This window comes from Amphibalanus amphitrite, unplaced genomic scaffold (genome assembly GCF_019059575.1).
Source record: "Amphibalanus amphitrite isolate SeventyFive unplaced genomic scaffold, NRLGWU_Aamphi_draft 001553F_arrow, whole genome shotgun sequence".
In the NCBI taxonomy this organism is placed as follows: domain Eukaryota; kingdom Metazoa; phylum Arthropoda; class Thecostraca; order Balanomorpha; family Balanidae; genus Amphibalanus; species Amphibalanus amphitrite.
In genome coordinates, this window is record NW_024883046.1 from 15,523 (window position 1) to 35,520 (window position 19,998).

A 19,998-nucleotide genomic window follows, 5' to 3' on the forward strand; every position below is an offset into this window, starting at 1 on the left:
AGTGTTTACAAATACATAGTATGGTGCATTTGATCGCTTTCTGGCAATGTACGTGGTGCACTCCAGAAGTTTTGAGACTTTTTCAGTAGAGACAGTTGTCTGTTTCAGAGAAGCATGAAACTTATAAGACTCTCGAAATAGAACCTCCCGAGTCCAATGCACCTGCTTTAGCGCTCCTGTCACTGCCTGAAGGCCTGCTGATAGGCCTTCAAAGTGAAGGTGCCCAGGGCCTCTGTCACAACCTCACTCATCTCCTCCACATCCTCCGGAAGACGGCCCCTGAGCTTCCCTGTCAGTCTGGGGAACATCCAGAAGCCAGGGGGCCAGATCAGGACTGTTGGAAGGGTTACAGACGGTTTTGACGCACATCTGTGTCAGATAGTTCGTCTCCATGGTGGACTTGTGGGTGTGTGCGCTGTCTTGGTGCAGGAGCCCCTGGCCACAGTTGAAGAGTTCCGACCTCTTGCGGCGAAATCTCTTTCTCAACTCCCTCAGAACTTTCGCGAATCATTCCTTGTTGACCATCTGGCCGTGTAGGGGACCCAGGTTATGAAGTTTTTGCCTTTTTGTTCTAAGTAAAGGATTAATTTGAGCTTCCCGGTGGACCTGCGCTGTCTGTCTTTATTGGGTCTGAAGGAGTCAGTGTGTTTTCATTGGACTTTCTGTCTCTTGGTCTCATGATGGTAAAAATACATCCAGCTTTCGTCTCAAGTCACTGTGAGTCAATTTGCTATGTTTCTCGGGCATTTTTGCCAAGCTACTCCCAAACTTTTATTGCACAGCGACCCTCCAAGTTGTCTTCACATGAACAACTTGACTGTGCTCTACACTGGTCACTGTGTCAAGCCGCGTGCAACTTGCCATGTGCAGGGTGACACCGTTGCCGTCTTTTGCAACGTAGAAAAACAAAATTACGCAAGTACGTTTATAACAACTGTGGTAAGGACTTGTGAGAACAACAAGTATCTAGCACTGTTCATATGGATTTTACGAGGCCAGTCTCAAAACTTCTGGAGTGGACGACGTAACTACTACGAAACCGCTCATCAAATGTTACTGTACATTTCAGTATGAACCCCCCCCTTTTTGGACGCCTGGATCCGCCTATTATAGCAAAAACGTGTCAAAAGAGGATGCACAATAACTTTGTATATGTTATCACATGATACCTTTCATTCACTGTTCGTAAAACTGGTGCATACAGTTATAATACATCAGCATCGTGATCTTCGCCCAAATGACTCGCTTCACGAATAGGACCCCCCAATTCCCAGTGCTCTGGAGCCGCCCCTGGTTAAGTTATGAACTTGAACTTTTCAGGGAATGTGCCCAATTTAGTTTAAGGAAAAGTCAGAACATTTCAGCATCGTAGCTTCAGCGGTTTCGGAGATATTCCCGAAAAACCTGAGGGGTGGATGAAAACACCCCCCCCCCTGCCACTAATAGGGCTAAATTGTGAACAAGCAAAAATACAGATAATTTTTAATTTGACCTGACCTGTGACGTCATCAGTGACCTCGAGGTCATTAAAAATAGGTTTCGTTCGACAGTTTTTCCAGGGCTATCATACACCGTTTGAATTTTGACGATCGGCCCAGTGGTTTCGGAGATAGGAGGCGGGGGGGGGCTCTGGAGAGCCCCCCCCCCACAGTCACTCGCGTCATGGAAAATACCCCAGTTATGCGCGGGTTAAAACCTGAGGTCTTGGGAGCGATTGCCGTGGTTCAATGTTTTCAGTACAAATCGGAGGAATATTACGTCACGTCATTTCCGTCCGACCTATCACAGGTAGCTACGAAGTTCATATTTTGACATAGGGTGTGAAATTGATGCAGTCGAAGGTACTGAAAGTTGGCGTCGATACGTCAAGCGGTTTATAAGTTATTGCAGTGTACGATAAGATGTATGTGTGCCTGAAACGTTTGAGCTATTCGCGAAAAACCGCAGACATTCTCTTCCCCCCGCAAACCGCGATTTAAGCAAATGGCAAAACAAAATATCATCGACGAAAAACACAACCCCACTGAACATCTGAATGCCAAAGGAATAATGCCGCGTCAGAAAAAGTCGACACAAGTGAAGCAGTAATGCACCTATCCACTAATCTGCTGCCTCAGTAAGCGAAATAAATGCGGACTATCCTACATTTACAAAACACCCTAGTCATCCCTGTTCGAGTAACTCGTCAATGAGGGCGGCAAAAGACACCTGTGGAGCCCGGTCTGGTCGGGTATAAAGGCGGCTCCCCGACCAGTAGCCGGCACCTTCCACCATGTTCCGTCTGGCAGTCGTTACCTGTGTGGTCCTGGCCACCGGCCTGGCCAAGCCGCCTCCCCCGGCCAAGGCCGACGGCGGTCCCATCGAGCCACTCGATGTCGAGCCGGTCGCATTCCAAGAGGGAGGGAGAGGAAACGAGGATCCCGAGCCTGTCCCGTTCCTCGCGAAGGAATCTCGTGCCATATACACGCTGCCATCCGGAAGGTACTATTTCACGAGTCCCAACTACCCAAATCAGTACCCAAACAACCATGACAGCAGTTTCACGGTGAGAGGGGACAACAACCAGGACATCACCATCAACTGCAGCCCGTTCAGCATGGAGAGCCACTCCTCCTGCGCCTACGACTACCTCTCCATCAACGAGCGCAAGTACTGCGGCTCTAGCGCGCCTCCCGCCACCACCGTTTCCGAGCTGCGCATCCGCATCTACACCGACTACTCGGTGACGGCCACCGGCTTCTACTGCCTGGTCACCATCGCCGCCGGCTCCGGCACCACGACGACGTCGGCGCCGCCGAGCGGCGACTGCCAGTGCGGCCTGCGCCAGACCCGCGTGGTGGGCGGCGCAGACGCCACCGCCGGCCAGTTCCCGTGGCAGGCCGGCCTCGTCAGCACCGGCAGCACCCGCTCCTGGTGCGGCGGCAGCGTCATCAACAACCGCTACGTTCTGACGGCGGCCCACTGCACCGAGAACAGCAGCCCAAGCCAGATCCAGGTGATGCTGGGCGACCTGCGCATCGGCACCTCCGACTCCGGTGAGCAGCGCTTCTCGGTCCAGCAGATCATCCAGCATCCGCAGTACACGAGCGCCTCGGGCAGCGGCTGGGACTTCTCGCTGCTGAAGCTTGACCGCGAGATCAGCTTCAGCAACACCATCTCGCCCGTCTGCCTGCCGACCGCCGGCCAGACGTACGCCGACGTCACGGCCATCGCCAGCGGCTACGGCCGTGTGGGCGCCACTGAGCCTCAGGCCACCCACCTTCAGCACGTCACCGTGCCCGTCTGGAGCCAGAGCCGCTGCCAGGGCACATGGGGCTCAACGATCAAGAGCAGCATGATCTGCGCCGGCGGCTACCCAGAGGGCGGCAGGTCGGTCTGCATGGGCGACAGCGGCGGCCCGCTGGTGACCGAGGTCTCGGGCCGGTTCCGTCTGATCGGCGTCGTCTCGTTCGGCCGGCCGTGCGCCGTGGCCAACTGGCCCGACGTGTATGGTCGCGTCACCGAGGCGCTGTCCTGGATCGCCACCAACACGGCTGACGCCAACACCTGCACCCCGTAGGCGGCAAGTGGCCACTGGACCCCTGCCTGGCCAGCTGTTCTTACACCGGCATGGGGAGTAGTATCGACCAATGGCTAATCTGTACCAATAGGTACATGGGAGTCGCGTGTTCTTGAGTTTTAAATTGGATAGTAACGTCATCTGTCATCAACTTTGATGACGATGATAGCGCTTTGTTTTGGTGGTATGCTGAATATAGCTAATAGGCACCAGTAGTTATCCGCCTGCTTAGTGCTTTATGTATGGAAGCTCTGCATTGATGAATAAAAACTCGGAAAAACCCTGGACTTTTTGCTATTGGATACATGGGAGTCATAGTTACACACATATTGATTATCATTGGAAATATATTTTCAAAGTGCACGGTAAAAATAAAAGGTACTTGTTTTTTTACCAGCCACCCGGGGCGGCGCCACGGGGCGGGCGCAGGAGGGGCAGCTGCCCCCTTGGCGAGGAAAGGGGGAGGGGGCGAGTGTATCTTTTTTGCCCCGGCTGTAATTCAAGAGGCCCATTTGCTCAAAAGCATAGGCCATTTTCATCCAAATGACTTTGCCGACATTGCCATTCCTGAACTGCCAACTCTAAAATAACGCGGGGAAGGAAGCTCTCTGTGTAACGAGGGGTCCCGTTTAGTATATGTGCCTGTCATAACAGGCAAACTGAGGCCTAACTAAGTTGTCAAGATGAGGAAGGTAAATCTCGATACAACTTCTTCTTCAGAAAAAGCCCTTGTTCTGAAGCCTGGAGGCTGAACGAGACCGCTTATCTGCCCTGGTTAAACTTCTTTTTTTACAGGATGCCAGTGAAGCTAGAAGCTATATGGAAAGGGCACCTAGCAGCATAAGGAAATGAAATCCAGATGCAGCTTCTCGCGATCAGGGAAGGTCCCTGCCCCCTGGTCTGAAGCTTGAAGGCTGAAAAGGTCTTATGCTCGGGTGAAACTTCGCGGTTACAGGAGGCCCCTGATGCTAGAAACTTTAACACTCGCCAGGCCAGGGCCTTTTTCATAACGCTAACGGCCAGGGGGGTTGGCACAACCCCCCTGGCGATTGGCTCCTATGGCATTTGAAACACCTGAAATTTACAGGGTAAGCGGAACTGATAGGTAATGTCGATCCTGTGCTAATTTGGCGACTCTAGGTCAACATTTAGGGGGTTTATGGAGGATATATGTAAATGTAAAAATTTCGCTAAAACACGCCAAATGTTTTTGTTTATCCCTTTTGATCTAATAAAGTTAGAGCAAAAACAAAAGCATCAGTGAACTCAGCACGTCAATGCGCATCAATCGAATTGTTTATTTTGTTACCAATTTCAGTGAACTTAAAAGTTCACTAAAAATTAAGTGAGCTTAAATTTATTAAGTTCCTATCTTCATAGCTTCATAAAAATGCAACATATCGCTGGCCCGGCGAGGGTTAATGTCGAATTTTCAGTACTTACTTAAAATTGAATTGCTCATGTTGCCGTGAAAACAATAAGTACATCGGATCCACCAAATGTCACCAAAAAATATTCGCTGGTTTTCAAGATAGGATTTTACTTTTAGGCTCTTACTTTTGTACACTTTTTTGGATCTCCGCTGCTCCTAACAACTTATTTGGAAGCAATAGTTTGGCAGCCTCAAAGTGCGGCAGACGTTGCGCGCAAAGCAGTGTATAGTTATACCACCACGTGTGAACGATGGTTTTGAGCTAAGATTTAACCCTCGCCGGACCTATTGGTTTTCTACATACGCGCCGGCCGAGAAGGGGGGGGGGGCGGGTACGACCCCCCCCCTCGTCGTTTCGCCCCTGGTGGAGCTAGCGCGTCGCAAAAAAAAAACGAGCGTGTGCACCGCTACGAAAAGCAGAGATTGGTACCCAATTTTAAGGTCCTAGATCAACCAGTGACATCTGAGGTCAGGTCAAGTGCCCCAAGGTACGGTTCAGTTTTCGGTGAATAACTTCGCAAAAGAAACGGCCGCAGAGCGCCGATTTTGGCAGTATCGTGTTCGGCGTTCGCCTCACTCAGGGGCGTCGAATGATATACTTTTTGTTCGGGTCAGGTCAACTTAGGGTGTTGACCTCAGGTCACGGTCAGGTCAGCGCCCCCAGGTCACGAAGTTGGTCAAAAGAGGTCATGTCGCATATGGTTCGATTCGGCAGGTTTTCCTGAGCCCATTGGTGGCTTTCCTGACTCGCTAGCTCAATTTCATCAGAAGTTATTGACGAAAACTGATATGACCTTGATGGCGTCATAAATGACGTCACGCAAGGTCAACATTGCAAAAGTGACGCATCTAACCTTGCAAGAAGTGCAGCAAATCATGATTCTGTGTGCTTGAGGTAGTTGGAGATCGTTTCCGGCGCCAGAATAGCAGTTTTCATTTTTCCCCATTGACTTATAATCGTGAGGTCACGAAGATGACCTGACAACATATGACCTGTAGGAAAAATCCGAGATATGCAAATTGTGAGACTCATAATGGATACTAGATCCTGCAAGTTTCATTTCCTTGTGAAAGCTCCTCTGGCAGTGAAGGCGTTCAGGGGCGGTCGCAGACTTGGCGTTTTTGGGGGAGGGGGGCAACTTGGCAAAGGGCCCCTGCACTGACCCGGGGGGCCCGGTGCTAGCTTAAAGGGGCCCACGGGCGTAGTGCATGAGTGCAGAAATCCAGCCATGGCCGGTGAAGCGGGGGGGGAGGGTAGGGAGCGGCACCCGAGCGGAGGCTCATTGCCAGCTTTGAGGGTGTACTATGTCGAAAAGGTAAGTTCATTTTGAAGCATTGATAATGTCAATAGTTCACGCAACTGTGAATTGACTACCGCAAAAAGTAAAACCGGCTAACTTAGCCATTTTGAAGATATCGTGCTAAAACTTTTGACAGTGGTTCATCGGTATGTGTTCAATCACATGTGTTCCGTTTCTTATTTTTCACTTGAGCACACATGTACATAAGTTTTGAAGACCATCACAGTAGCAAATGCATCGAAAGATGGATAGTAGTGGGCAAAATATCCTGACTTTGTCGTGCTGCATCGAAAGTAGTGTTGATGAGAAAAAGGGTTTTTATTCCAGATTATTGTGGGTAGAGAATACATTGTCTGCACCCACTGGAGAATTATTGTTGGTGCAACTTCACCCACTGCACCCGTGGCTCCTACACTAATAGGCCCATGGATAACGCTTCGGCGATACCTATCGCATAGAGGCTGCAATGTGGCCCTTAGAGAACAGTGTCAGACCCCCAGAGGCCGGCGTTGGACCCAAGGGTCAGCGAAGGGCCTCAAAGGCCCCAGATGGGGCCCCAGAGGCTGATGTGGACCCTCAGAAGCAAATGCGTGACGCCCAAAGGTAAGTCTTGGGCCCCCATAGAGCATAAACGGCCATCAGTGGCCGGTGTAGAGACCTCATAGGCCAGTTGGGGGCATATAGAGGCCAGTTTAGGGCCCTCAGAGACCAGTACAGGGCCTGCAAAGGGCAGTTTGAGACCATCAGAGACCGACTTGGGCACTCAGATGCTAATGTGGGTCCTTACAGGCCAGCATGGGGCCCTCAGAGGTTAGCGTGGCCGCCGTGAGGCCCTAAAAGACCGGCATGGGTCGGCGTTGGACTGCAGAGGCCAGCCTCAAAGGCCAAAGATGGGCCCTCAAAGGTGATGCGGGCCCTAAGAGGCCGGCATCGGGTGTTCAGAATCCAGTGCGGGGCCCTCTGAGGCTAATGTGCGCCCTTACAGCCCAGCATGGGCCCTCAGAGGTCAGAATGGGGTCCGGAAAGACTGGCATGGGCCGGCGTTGAACCCCAGAGGCCAGCAGAGGGCCCTCAAAGGCGAAGATGGGCCCTCAAAGGTGATTCGGGCCCTTAGAGGCCGGCATCGGGTCTTCAAAATCCAGTGCGGGGCCCATAGAGGCTAATATGTGTCCTTACAAGCCAGCATAGGGCCCTCAGAGGTCAGTGTGGGGCCCTAAAAGACCGTCATGTGCTGGCGTTGGACCCAAGAGGCCAGCGGAGGGCCCTTAAAGGCCAATATGGGCCCTCAGAGGCCGATGCGGGCCCTTGGAGGCTGGCATTGGGTCCTCAGAATCCAGTGCGGGGGGCCTCAGAGGCTAATGTGGGTCCTTATAGGCTAGCATGGAGCCCTTAGAGGTCAGTGTGGGGCCCTAAAAGACCGGCATAGGCCGGCGTTGGACCCCAGAGACCAGCGGAGGGCCCTCAAAGACCAAGAGGGGCCCTCAGAGGTCGATCCGGGCTCTTAGTGGCCGACATCGGGTCTACAGAATCCAGTGCGGGGCCCTCAGAGGCAATTAAAAGCTAGTCTTGAGACAGAAATGAGGCCACCAGAGCCTGTGTGAGGCCCTCAGCCGCTGGTTGGGCCCCTGGGCCCTGAGACCGGTTTAGGGGCCCTTAAAGGCCAGTGGAGGGCCCTCAGAGGTCAGAGGTCAACGTGGGTCCTCAGCGGTCAATGTGGGCGCTTGACCGCCACTGAAGGGCCCTCAGAGGTGAGTGTAGGACCCTCAAAGACCGGTATAGGAGCTGTTAAAGGAAATAGTTCACTTTCACGAAATTATTTTTTTTGCAACGATTTATGATTTTTTATGTTCAAAATAATCAGCAAAGAAAATAAAACCTTTTTATAACAAAATATTTTTTTTCTATATTTTTATATAGGAAGAACTTTTCAGTTTCTGTAAGGCACACGCGATCCAGTATGAAAAGAGCATGGGTCCCGAAAATTCTTCAGAAACAGAGAAATTATCGCAGCCACCGGCATTTGGGCGATCTGCTCGATCTGATAATGTTCCCCTGAATGTCCTAATTGATCAGTACGAGAATTTCTCTAGAGTTCTCGTAGATAATTTCTCTAGTTTCTGAATAATTTTCGGGGCCCATGCTCTTTTCATACTGGATGGAAATATATGCAAGGCACACATCCTCAACGCAAGACACCTTTTTCGGGACAAGAAATAGAATATCTTTGCCTAGGGTGATCGTTGGGCTGTAAAATCTCCTGATTTATGCTCGTCTCAGCCCAAGCTACGGAACTGCTATTCCAGTTCAAAACCCATGTTAAAAAGTGAACTATTTCCTTTAATAGCTGGCGTGGGTTGCTCGAGCCTCGTGACAATCGAATACGGGCCAGGGCCCCATACGCCTATGGGGGCCCATCGGTTGTTTGGGGGGGGCAAATGATATGATGCCCCCCCTGATTTGCCTTGGGGGGGGCATGGCCCTGATGCCCCCCCCTGCGACCGCCACTGAGGGCGTTGCGAAGTTGCGACATCTGAAGGCCGTGCAGAGGCTCACTTATGACGTCATAGGTCAGTGACCTGACCTGACATGAAAATGCGGTTGGTGTCAAAAGATCCGGCTTGAATCAAAGGTCAGGTATGCCAAGTTTTAGCTCTCTATCACCAGCGTGTTTGGAGCTATCGGGAAAAAACCTATGGGGGCGGCACCCCCCCCCCTCGGCCGGCGAGGATTAAACTTCCAGGTGGTGGTGGGCATTTTTTTGCCCCCCCCCTTTTGTTTTTTCGATATATCTCGAGAACCGCTGCGCCGATCGTCACCAAACTTTCAGTACCCTCCTGGGAGTAGCTAGCGCACATGGTGACCAAACATTTTTCCAAAGGCTATGATAGGTTGGCCGCTAATGACGTCAGAGTGACGTCATTTCTGCCATTTTCGACCCAAAAAAAAGGTTTCGCGGGAAGAGCTGTCAGGCCTACAGCTTTAGAAATACAGAAAAATGTTTCCAACACTAAAGATGTGGGATCAAAAGGGCTACAAAACTACTATTTCGGTTTTCGAATTTTCTCGATTTTGACCCCTAAAAATCAAAAAATAGATTTTTTGAATATAATAGACAAAAAAAAAATGAATTTCGAAAAAAAACGGAATATATGAGATAGCCCTTACCGCTTTCTATCCACATACCAAATTTGATATCGATACCTCTTTTTTGGCCAAGTTATAGCGAAAAAACTGTTCAAAATTGATGCCGTCAAATTTTCAAACTCAATTTTTAGCAATTCTAGACTTCGTAGCGCAAAACAAAGACCACCATTAGACTTTCCGTGACGAGCTGCATCGAATCGGTACCCATTTTATGCAAAAATATCAACTTTGAAATTTGACCTTTTTGGACCTGACCTTGACCTGACCTCCACCAGAAAGTGACCTAAACCGTACCTGATGGGCTTATAACCAACACCGTTCAGTTGGAAATGAAAAACTGGCCATAAAACATGCATCGCACAGCCTTAGTAAAGCTGGGTTCATGTGGTGACCCTTGGTGATCTTTGGTGACCTGACCTGTGACCTGACCTGGTATGACCAGTGACCTCTAAAAGCAACATATGTACTAGACAACTGACGCCCTGTCGCTGATTTTCGACAAAATGCGTTTTACTCGGTGTTATAGCGCTTTCCCTAGAAGCCCGGTGAACGGTGAAACATTTTATCTTTGACCTGACCTATGACGTCATCAGTGACCCCGAGGTCAATAAAATTTTGTTTCCTTCAACAAATTTGACAGGGCTATCGAACGCCGTTTGAATTTTCCGGATCCGTCCAGTAGTTTCGGAGATACGGGGGGGGGGGCAAAAAATGCCCCCCCCCCCACCGCGCGGAAGGTGGCCGGGAGGCCCACCACCTGCCGGGTTAAAAATCGTTAGATCTCCACTGACGTTACAAATTATAAGGGGGCATTCCAATGCATTAGCACTTAGAATCGGAAAACTGCAAGTTTGAAATTCCATATCTCCGAATTAAAGCATTTTTCGATGTTGTGAGTGCCCAAACCGGTATTTGCAGGCCATGGCCACCAATCTGGTTATCTCAATTCTCAAAACTAATGTTAAGGTGGGATGGTCACTTAAAGTGCGTTTACTTTTTCCGGGACACCCTGTGTATTCAGCCAGCCGGCAATTGGTGAAAGAGGGCCAGGCTAGACCCTGGAGGACTACGAGGTGTGGCTAAAAAGAAACCGGACTGCTCGTGCTGGCCATAAAGTAGGGGGCCCGACAACTAGCGAGACACGACATTAACCCGCGCGGGGCTGGGGGGGGGGTAAATTTTACCCCCCCCTCGCGAATTTTTGCGATATCTCAAAAACGGCGGCGCGCAGCGCCGCCAAACTTTAAGTACCTTTTCTTACATCAATTTGACACGTTCCCTGAAAATTTGAGCGAAATCCGTCGGTAAATTTTTGAGAAATTGACGTTTTAGTGACGTCATGTTCGTCATTTTCGCCTCAAAAACGGCAAAAGTTCAAACGCCGCTAACATCTTCATTTTTAAAGGAATCAAGACGTAACAAAAAAGGTTATACGTAATTTTACTTTGTCTATCAAATGGCTATCTCGGTTTTTTGAAAATTTTGGATTTTGGCCTAAATTTTTTCAAAAAACTGACTTTTTTGGGAAAATCATTATAAAATCCAAAATTTTGAGTCTATCGAAAAAAACCGGAATATATGTCAGAGAAGTGGTCTATGTGCACCTACATACCAAATTTTAGAAGAATCGGTTCAAAAATGTGGGAGTTATTCAAAATTTTATGACGTCACGACACACAAAATTTTTGAAAAATGACTTTTTTGGAAGTTCTAGACCTCGTACGGAAACAAAAATAGCACCATTCGATTCGCCGTGAAAAATTGCATCAGATAGACACCTTTTTAGGCCTTAACAACCAACTTCAAAATTTGACCTCAGTTGACCTGACCTTGACCTGACCTCGACCTGAAATTCATCCAGAGGTGGTCCATATCACTTATTGAGTGTGCCTATTGAATTCTATGAGTAAAGTGACCCATAAAACATGTGTCGCACATGCCCTTTTCTATATTTTGTTTTTTGGTGACCTGACCTGACCTGACCTGACCTTGACCTTGACCTCTGAATGATATTGTATGCAACGAATATTGTCTTGGTAGCCTAAGAACACGTTTTGGGCGATCAGTCTCAGTCCACGACTCCATTCTTCGGCAACTACGGTGCAAGGCCGATACTGTAGAAACTTGCAATTTGTACCCTTGACCTGACCTTGACCTTGACCTCAAACTTTAAATTAAGTACATGTTTTTAGTAGTTCGTGATGAGAGCTTTCGATTGGCGTTTGAATTTTCCAAATCGGACCGTTAGTTCGGGAGATAACAGGGGGGGTAAAATTTACCCCCCCAGCCCCGCGCGTTCGGCTGGAGACCCCAGCCCCGCGCGGGTTAATCTTTACCATATTGTCGTGATTTGTGCCAAACGGCATCTCGATATCGCTATTATTCTCCTTTCCACAGCTCTTTATTTTGATGACGCTGACGCTGGTCACTCTGGTCTGGGTGTCTTCGACCGATTCAAAATGGGTTTGCTTGACGAAGTTTTTCATTTTAGGGAACCAGCCAAAAGTCACAGGGAGAGAGGTCTGGCGAGTAAAGAGGGTGCTTGAGCACCGCGACCTGCTTTACGGCAAAGAACTGCTTGACGCTAATGGCAGAATGCGCGGGCGCGTTGTCGTGATGCAGCACCCAGTTCTTGGCTTCCCAGAAATTCCACTTGGTGCGTCCGACTCGTGAGATGAGGCGTCCGAGGTCTTCCTTGTAGAAGTGCTGGTCGACTGTGGTACACCTCCGGCACGAGCTGGCGGTGAAAGAATCCCCTGTGATCGAAAAAGACGATCAATGTCGTCTCCATCCTCGACTTCGACATGCGCGCGGACGTTGATGGACCTCCGGACCTTGGGGTCATCACCGATATCCTCACGACCAGCGCTGAACCTCGCATGCCATTCAAACACTTGCATGTGATACATGACTTGCTCCCCATAAACAGCCTTGAACAGATTCAGCGTCTCTGTTGGACTTTTCTCCAGTCTGGCAAGGAACGTGATGTTCCTTCTTTTCTTCGACGCTCATTGTAGAAGCCTGGCGGTGACAAGGCCGTCAAACATCAATCAAACAAAGAGCTGTGGAAAGGAGAATAATAGCGATAACGAATTGCCGTTTGGCACACATCACCACAATATGATAAAGATTAATGTAAAATGTCTCGCTTGAGTCTTCGGGCCCCCTACTTTATGACCAGCACGAGCAGTCCGGTTTCTTTTTAGCCACACCTCGTATGTCGCTATATGCCTGCGATTCGATTGAAATCACCGGTGAACCGGGCTAGGGTAAGGTAGGTTGGTGGGTCCGTAGTGTCATTCGCAACAAACACCGTTTTGCGTGACACCCAGGCCCGAAGCCCGTCATTCAACCATTCGAAGTATATTTCTTAAAAAAAAAGACCAAGTAGAGATCACAGGCGGAAAGGATTCGTGCCGCTACAGCCCACTCTATGTACGTAAATCGTTAATAAGTCGCCCCTCTCCTTATCTTGGCGAAGGACACGGAATAACGACAGCCGGCGAATGGCGACTCAGCAAGATTTCAGTGCTGGAGAGCTGAAGGCGGCGGTTTCTGCTGTTTCATGAAGCATGTGAGCAAAACATTAAGCAAAGCATTCACAAGTCAATTTCTTCGGCTTGTTGTCGAAGATAAATTTTTACTATGGACCTAGTAGTAGCCCTCGATCGCCACCATTACCGACCGGCGAGTTTCCTCATCTTGCTGCTTGACTTTTATTCGATGGGGCGAGGCCTTATGACTCTGAATATGACCTTCAAATGACCTTAACCAAAACTGTGTTTTAGACTGTGGCTCTATGTTTTTGGCTTTATTAGATGACATTCGAAGATCTGAGTCCCTCACAGAGGTCGTGACATGGCGCAGTGACACTAACAGCGACCTGCAGTGCACCGCTACGTCACTGGGGTGCACCATTACGTCACTGGGTACGGGCACACTGACCTGCTGTGACATCAGGCCTCCTGGCACCACGCAGTGTGCCGCTCCACCTTTTTCATGCCTGGGCGCCGCCTCTCTTCGCCACCTTTTACTCCTGTCTGCGCGCGATCAACGTCAAACGCCTCTTTCCACTCATTCGACTTTTGGTTCTTCGCTTCGTTTCCCACTCAGCGCACGTTTGCTGTCTATTATTTCTTGTTGGCGCGTGTTATTCTCTTTTTTATTGCTCTTATACCCACGCAATCAGCTTTCTGCCTTTCACACCATTTTCTTCTCGATTTATGTTTCCCGGTTTGCCTCTACCAGTTCCAGGTTTACACGTTACACACTCACTACACGCCCCTTTTCTCCCGCTCTCCGTCTCTCCGTCTCCGTCCCTCCGTCTCTCGGTCTCTGTCTCTGTCTACGTGTTGCGGCACAGTGTGGTCACAGCCGGCCCGCCCAGCGCCACTGGGCTCGGTCGGACAGGCCTCCAGCGCCGCTCCCGAGCCGACCGTCGGCGTCGGCGGCTCCGGAACGTCGACACCGACGATCGATAGACCCCGGCCGGCCGCCGAGATTCTGCTGCAGCTCACGGCGCCGCAGCGCGGCTAGGTGAGACTGGCGCCGCTGAGCACTCACACACTCACTCACACACACACATACACACTTATGTACATTGTACACACATAAGTGCGTCCAAACGAATTTCAAGAGGGGTATGTACGGGGGATACAAAATAGTGATAGGCGCTGAATGAACGGCCAAAGGGATGTATGCAAGCAAGGTCAGGGATTATGTAGACGTGGGGCAATAGCGGGGTGTAAAGCAATAGCGTAGGGTAGCAGCTGGCTGGTGCTAGCGAACATAGATGCCTACGCTGACCGACATACGTGCTATAAAGGTGGACAGAGGTGCTAAGCGGACGACCGCTGTTAGGCCATGTGACTGCGGCTGCGCCTTTGTCAATGTGAGCGGACGATGAAATGCTGATTGCTGGTAAAAATTGGTCCGATATTGGCAATTGTAGTTAGGTCAATACGTGGATATGCGTTAGGAGATAGGAGAGTTATGAATACATATGACAGGAGATACCGTATAGACAGACAGGAGATACCGTATAGACAGAGAGGAATGCTATATTGATAAGGGTCGGACCGAGCGACATTTGAACGAGCAAGTATGTCACGCTGGTGAATATAGGCTCGTATGCTGGTGTAGTGGTGTAATGAAGTCACAGAAACCATGCTTTAACTAAAGGCTAATGAATTTGTATTGGTAGCTATAGATAGAATCAATTTTAGCAAAGTCGACACACCACTCCGTTAGTTTCCATCCTCAGGATAGTCAAATCCTCCTTCCCCACGCTTCAACTCCCTGTTCGGGGCTAGACGGGCGACTTTATCCCATTCAGGAACCTCCCCTCCAGGAGCACGCCTGTACCGGGTGCGGTGAGTGTCAAGGGGTTGGGTGTCCGGTCCACTGGATGACCTCAGTCCCGACGACTCACAAGGGTGCCCGCCCAGAACAATGTCTCCCCCTAATTCCTATCCTCCTACGGTTTCTGAAATGGTTTCGCTGGACTGATAGAGCCTAACTGAACAAAAATCGATATTTTGAATAAACCAGCTTTCAAGGCAGAATATAAAATTCGTCATCCGAATATTTCAACTCGGTTCGGTTTCAACATTCGTGGTTTCCTCGCTTCTCTGGAGAGTAAAATGCCTACAGCTAACCTAATTTTCAGTATGCTGCTATTTTCGTGGCCTGCTCATCCTCGGCAGCAATAGAGAGCTGCCGGCGAGCAGACCCCATTGGTATTCTGTGCCGGCGGCCGCGGACCCTTCCGACGCACCCACCACACAAGAGTCTGGGTGTTGTGCTCTACCGTGCCGTTCCGTGCAGTTCCGTGCCGTGCCGTTCCGTGCCGTGCCGTTCCGTGCCGTGCCGTACAGTGCATTACCGTGTCGTCGAGAGGCTCCCTCCTCATGCGTCGCTCTTTTTTATTAGACGTGCGACTGTCTTTGCGAGAACGCTCGCACGTGCCTTGTTCTGAGTGGACTCTTGAAGTGATTGTATGCATTTTATTGACAGCAGAATGAATCTGAATGACTTATGCGCGTCACGACACCCTCCAGCCTTACATACAGTCCGTAAAGCGCTTTTCACACATACCTATAAGATGCCTATAAGAGACAGGTATGAAAGCGATTCCTTACATGTGTAAAACGTTGTTTTGACACCAGCTATGTAGTTTTATTGGGAGCTTTCGAGAGCACTTCGGCTCCCTTCTTCAGCCAAGTCAAACAAACACTAAAATACAGTAATACAAAACATTAATATGTCGTTCGGCTCGAGGTCAAAATCGTAAGTATAGGTCAAGAAATGAGTGCGCCACATTTTGGGAGACCAGCCACATTGACCGGACGTTGGGAGCAAACAATTACCCGAAACGGTTCGTGAACAGGACTCGCAGAAAGATGCTAGCGGGGAGGGCTAGGACACAAGAGGACCAAGGGGAGGAGCGTAAGTCAGTGGTGGTTCTCCCCTACGTGCAAGGGGTCACTGAAAGGGTGACAAGGGCTTTGGCACCATATGCAAAGGTCGCAAACAAACCGGGGAGGAACCTACGGAGTATGTTAGTAAAGCCAAAGGACAAACGAGAAAAAATATCTAATGCGGGCGTAGTCTACCAATATGAGTGCATGTGTGAAAAAGTTTACATAGGTGAGACAGGGAGAAGCATAAAGACGAGAGAAAGCGAACACAAGAGGGCGATCAGGAATGGGGATGACAACCACTCGGGTATCTCGAAACATGTTTTGGAGACGGGGCACAGTATTAAATGGGAGGAGGTCAAAATTCTGGCATATGAAACGAACTGGAGAAAACGAAAGATAAAAGAGGGCATATTTATAGCGAAAACGAACGAATCGACTCTTATGAACACGAGACCAGGGGTGCCAATGAATGATGTGTATTGTGTGATTTAAGTCTTAGCGGTGTGTGAATGTGTGATTTTAGGTGTTTCTTTGTAAAGAGGTTGCTGGTCGATTATGTGATGTGTGTATTTTCAAAAAATTAATGAAACTATGTGACAATTGTACTAAAAATGTGGCGCACTCATTTCTTGACCTATACTTACGATTTTGACCTCGAACCGAACGACATATTAATGTTTTGTATTACTGTATTTTAGTGTTTGTTTGACTTGGCTGAAGAAGGGAGCCGAAGTGCTCTCGAAAGCTCCCAATAAAACTACATAGCTGGTGTCAAAACAACGTTTTTACACATTAATTATGTCCCAGCTGAATAACAACATATACAACGATTCCTTACATGTTTAACACCAGCGGCCAGTTGACACTCTCTAGTCTCTGTCTTATAAAAGACTACCGGGAACTGGGAAGGAAAAATGTATAAATGGGATGTTCAGCGACGAAGAACTAATCGAATACATTCTTCTCATAAATACAGAAAGTTAGAAACTGTCACGTGTATTCGGGACGGTAAATGTAATGTTACTTTGGTCACGAATGTTAACCCTCGCCCGCACATGGGGGGGGGGGTTGCCACCCCCCCCCCCCCCAGGTAGTCTTTCTGCTCTGCACTCAACATTTTTAGAGCTAGAGAGCTGATTTTTGGTATAGCTGCTCCTCTATCCTTTTTTGATGTCCACTGAAAATTTCAAGTTTCTGTGATTTTTGGTTTCGGAGATATGACCTTGTTTGTCAGGTCATGTCATGACCCAAATGGCCAATTCTCAACATCTTGCGTTTGCCATGGGCCTTGTGAGCTTTTGACACCTTGATTTCGGCCTTTTTTGCCAGTCTTACCTCCCACCTATCATGGAACATGTTGTTCGACGATGTACAGGGGTCAAGGTCAGGGTCAAGGTCAACCTAGGTCATCTAAGATAATTGCGTTTTAGGCAAGCTGAATTTACTTTTTGTGAAGTTTTTTTGCCTGAACTTTTGGTAAAAGCTTCTCAGATCATGATTTCATGTAATATGGACACAAAAACAATCGGTGCACACATCAGTATACACACAGACACACACAGACATACAAACACATATAACTGACCTTGACCTAACTTGACCTGAAATGACCTCAGCAGCAAAAATCTGGTCGGGTAGTGTGACAAAGAGGTTCTAGCTGGCTTGGCACCAGAAAACGGCATCGTCATCGGTATATGATAAGCAGCGCACTTGATATCCAACGGTGACCCAAAACAGCAACATTTTTTAGTTTGACCTGACCTGGAAGGTCAATGACTGACCTGAGAAGGTAAAATCGGGTATCATTGGATTCGTCTCTTCCCAAAAAATCTTTTTGGTCCTTACCGCTAAGCTCTATCTCCAACAGGAACGAAACGGCGCGGGGGGGTGGCAACCACCATCCCCCCCCCATGTGCGTTCTAGGATGGGAAAATGGCATGTGCGGGCGAGGGTTAAGAGACGGAAAGTGCGCATTAGAGATCTCCAAAAAACATTTTTACACTTATCAGAACTATCGGATTTCTGCGTACTAAGGGGCTAATCGGGAAATTCGCCCCCTCACGCAGTTCGCCCTTACCTGAGCTAGAGCCTCGCGAAGAAAAGAGCGTGTGTGTCGTCACGAGACGCAGCAACTGGTACCCAATTCTAAATTGAGTGTTCGTCATGTCCAGGCGCGTCGTTTTATATAGTTTTTGTTTTGAGGATGAGGTCAACAAAGGGTGCCCACTGTCCGAGTCCATTGGTGGCTTTCCCTTCTCGCTAGTTTCATTTGAAAGGGAGTTATAGACGAGAAACTTTGAATGCCTTGGTGACGTCATAAGTGACGTCACGTTAGGTCAGCAATGCGCAGGTTAAGTACTGGACCTTGCAAAGAATCCATAGAATTATGATTTTCTGTTCTCGTAGACCATTTCTGGTATTGCTAAATGAGTTTTCATCTTACTCCCATTGACCGAATGGTGAAATCACGAGAACGACTTGCCCTAATTTTCACCTTTCTATACCTAAAAGCTCTTCTGGTACTGAGGGCATTGCAAAGTTCCGATATTTTAGAAACAGCAACATGCAAAGGCTTACTTGTAATGCCATAGGTCAGTGACCCGACCTGACCTAAAAATGCGGCTTATGTCACAAGATCCGGCTTGAATAAAAGTTCAGGGGTGCTAGCTTTCAGCTTCCTATCGCCAGCGCGTTTCGAGCAATCGCGAAGACATGACAGGGCGGCACTCGTCCCCTCGGCCGACGAGGGTTCATACCAGTGTTTGGCGGCCCTGCCGTTGAACACAGTCGAGTTTTGAGTCGATGAAGTCCGGTTAAACAGAATTGCGAATTGAAGACGCAGTCGATGCACTGGAAGCACGTCGGCATGGCTTGTTGACGGGATCATCATGGGATCAGTAAAACATTGTTCTGGCCAGAGCAGAAATGAAGGATCCGCAATGATTGAAGACCGCGACCAGGGCCCCGTTTCATAAAGCGAGTCCGTAACTTACGCCGGTTTTTGGTCTTTTATTGCAAGTGCATGTGAAGCGATGACGATAGTTTGAATCGTTGAATTTATTTATCTTGCAAGCAAGAACAGAAGGGAGAAGGGGAAATAAATTTATCGCTTTACATGCGTTTGCAATACAAGCCCAAAAACCGGCATAATTTACGGACTCACTTAATGAAACGAGGCCCAGGACCTGATACGGAAGAAGCTGCTTCATATAGGGCCTAGGCTGCTTCCACCTCTCTGCAGCAGAAGCGACCGAGACCGGCCGATGACGGCCTCCTCCTCCAGCAAGAAGACGAGCCTCTCAATAAGGCGCATGCCATCACCAATTTCCAGGTGATCGAAACCTGATCGAAACATCGAAATGATCTGACGATCTCTGCACTCGCGAGATCTGACGCTATGGGATTTTGACTGTTCCGAAAGTTGACAGGACAGCCGCCAGGGACGGCGCTTTGCATCCAGGACGGCGCTGGTAGGCGGTATCTACCAGCGGGTGCATTAGACCTTCAAAAGAGCTCACATGGAATACTACCGGAGCCGGTTGCAAATGTGGGAATGGTGTGTTGGGACTTGGGAGGGACGGAGACTACACATGTATGATGTAGATACCTAACTGACGGAAGTTTCAGCCTTACCTTTCCGCTGATCTGTGCCGTTTATTTATACGTCCGTGTCTGCCGTGTGCCCAACAATTGCGCCATAAATGCCAGCATAATCTCTACTGAATGCCTTCATTTGCAAGCACATTTAATTAACATTAAGTATCCTCCTAGCATTCCTGCTTCAGTGCGCAAGATATGTATCGCTTTTTCAAATTCAAACGCTGCCAACCACGTAATAAGCGCCTCGGGACGTATAACAGCTACACGCGGGCACGTCTAACGACCACCGGACGCCGGCAATTTATTTGGTTGCTAGAGCAAGGTATATAGACAGCAAACCCACAGCAAACCTACATGTCGCGAATCTTAAATGCAGCTATCTATTTCAGCCAATATTAATTTACAGCGGCAGCTTCTGATACCCGCATGAGAGTCGTGCAGCTTTCTTCAGCTCCCTTCCCCTCCCTCCTCCTCGCATCAAGCATCAGCCATGTAAAATAATGCGGGCTTCCTGCGAATTACACCTGCTCCCATACCCAA

The 19,998-nt window shown here is 49.0% G+C and overlaps 1 protein-coding gene across 1 annotated transcript in view; it reads right to left on the reverse strand.

The window, feature by feature from the left end:
• LOC122373794 overlaps window positions 1-13,830 on the reverse strand; it is a gene marked incomplete at its 3' end in the record, with an annotated part of 28,649 nt that extends 14,819 nt beyond the window's left edge. The window contains exon 1 of the mRNA XM_043352165.1: window positions 13,382-13,830. Within this exon, the coding sequence (XP_043208100.1) occupies window positions 13,382-13,393 (12 nt within the window). The remainder of the gene's footprint in view (window positions 1-13,381) is intronic.
• Window positions 13,831-19,998: the final 6,168 nt, after the last annotated feature.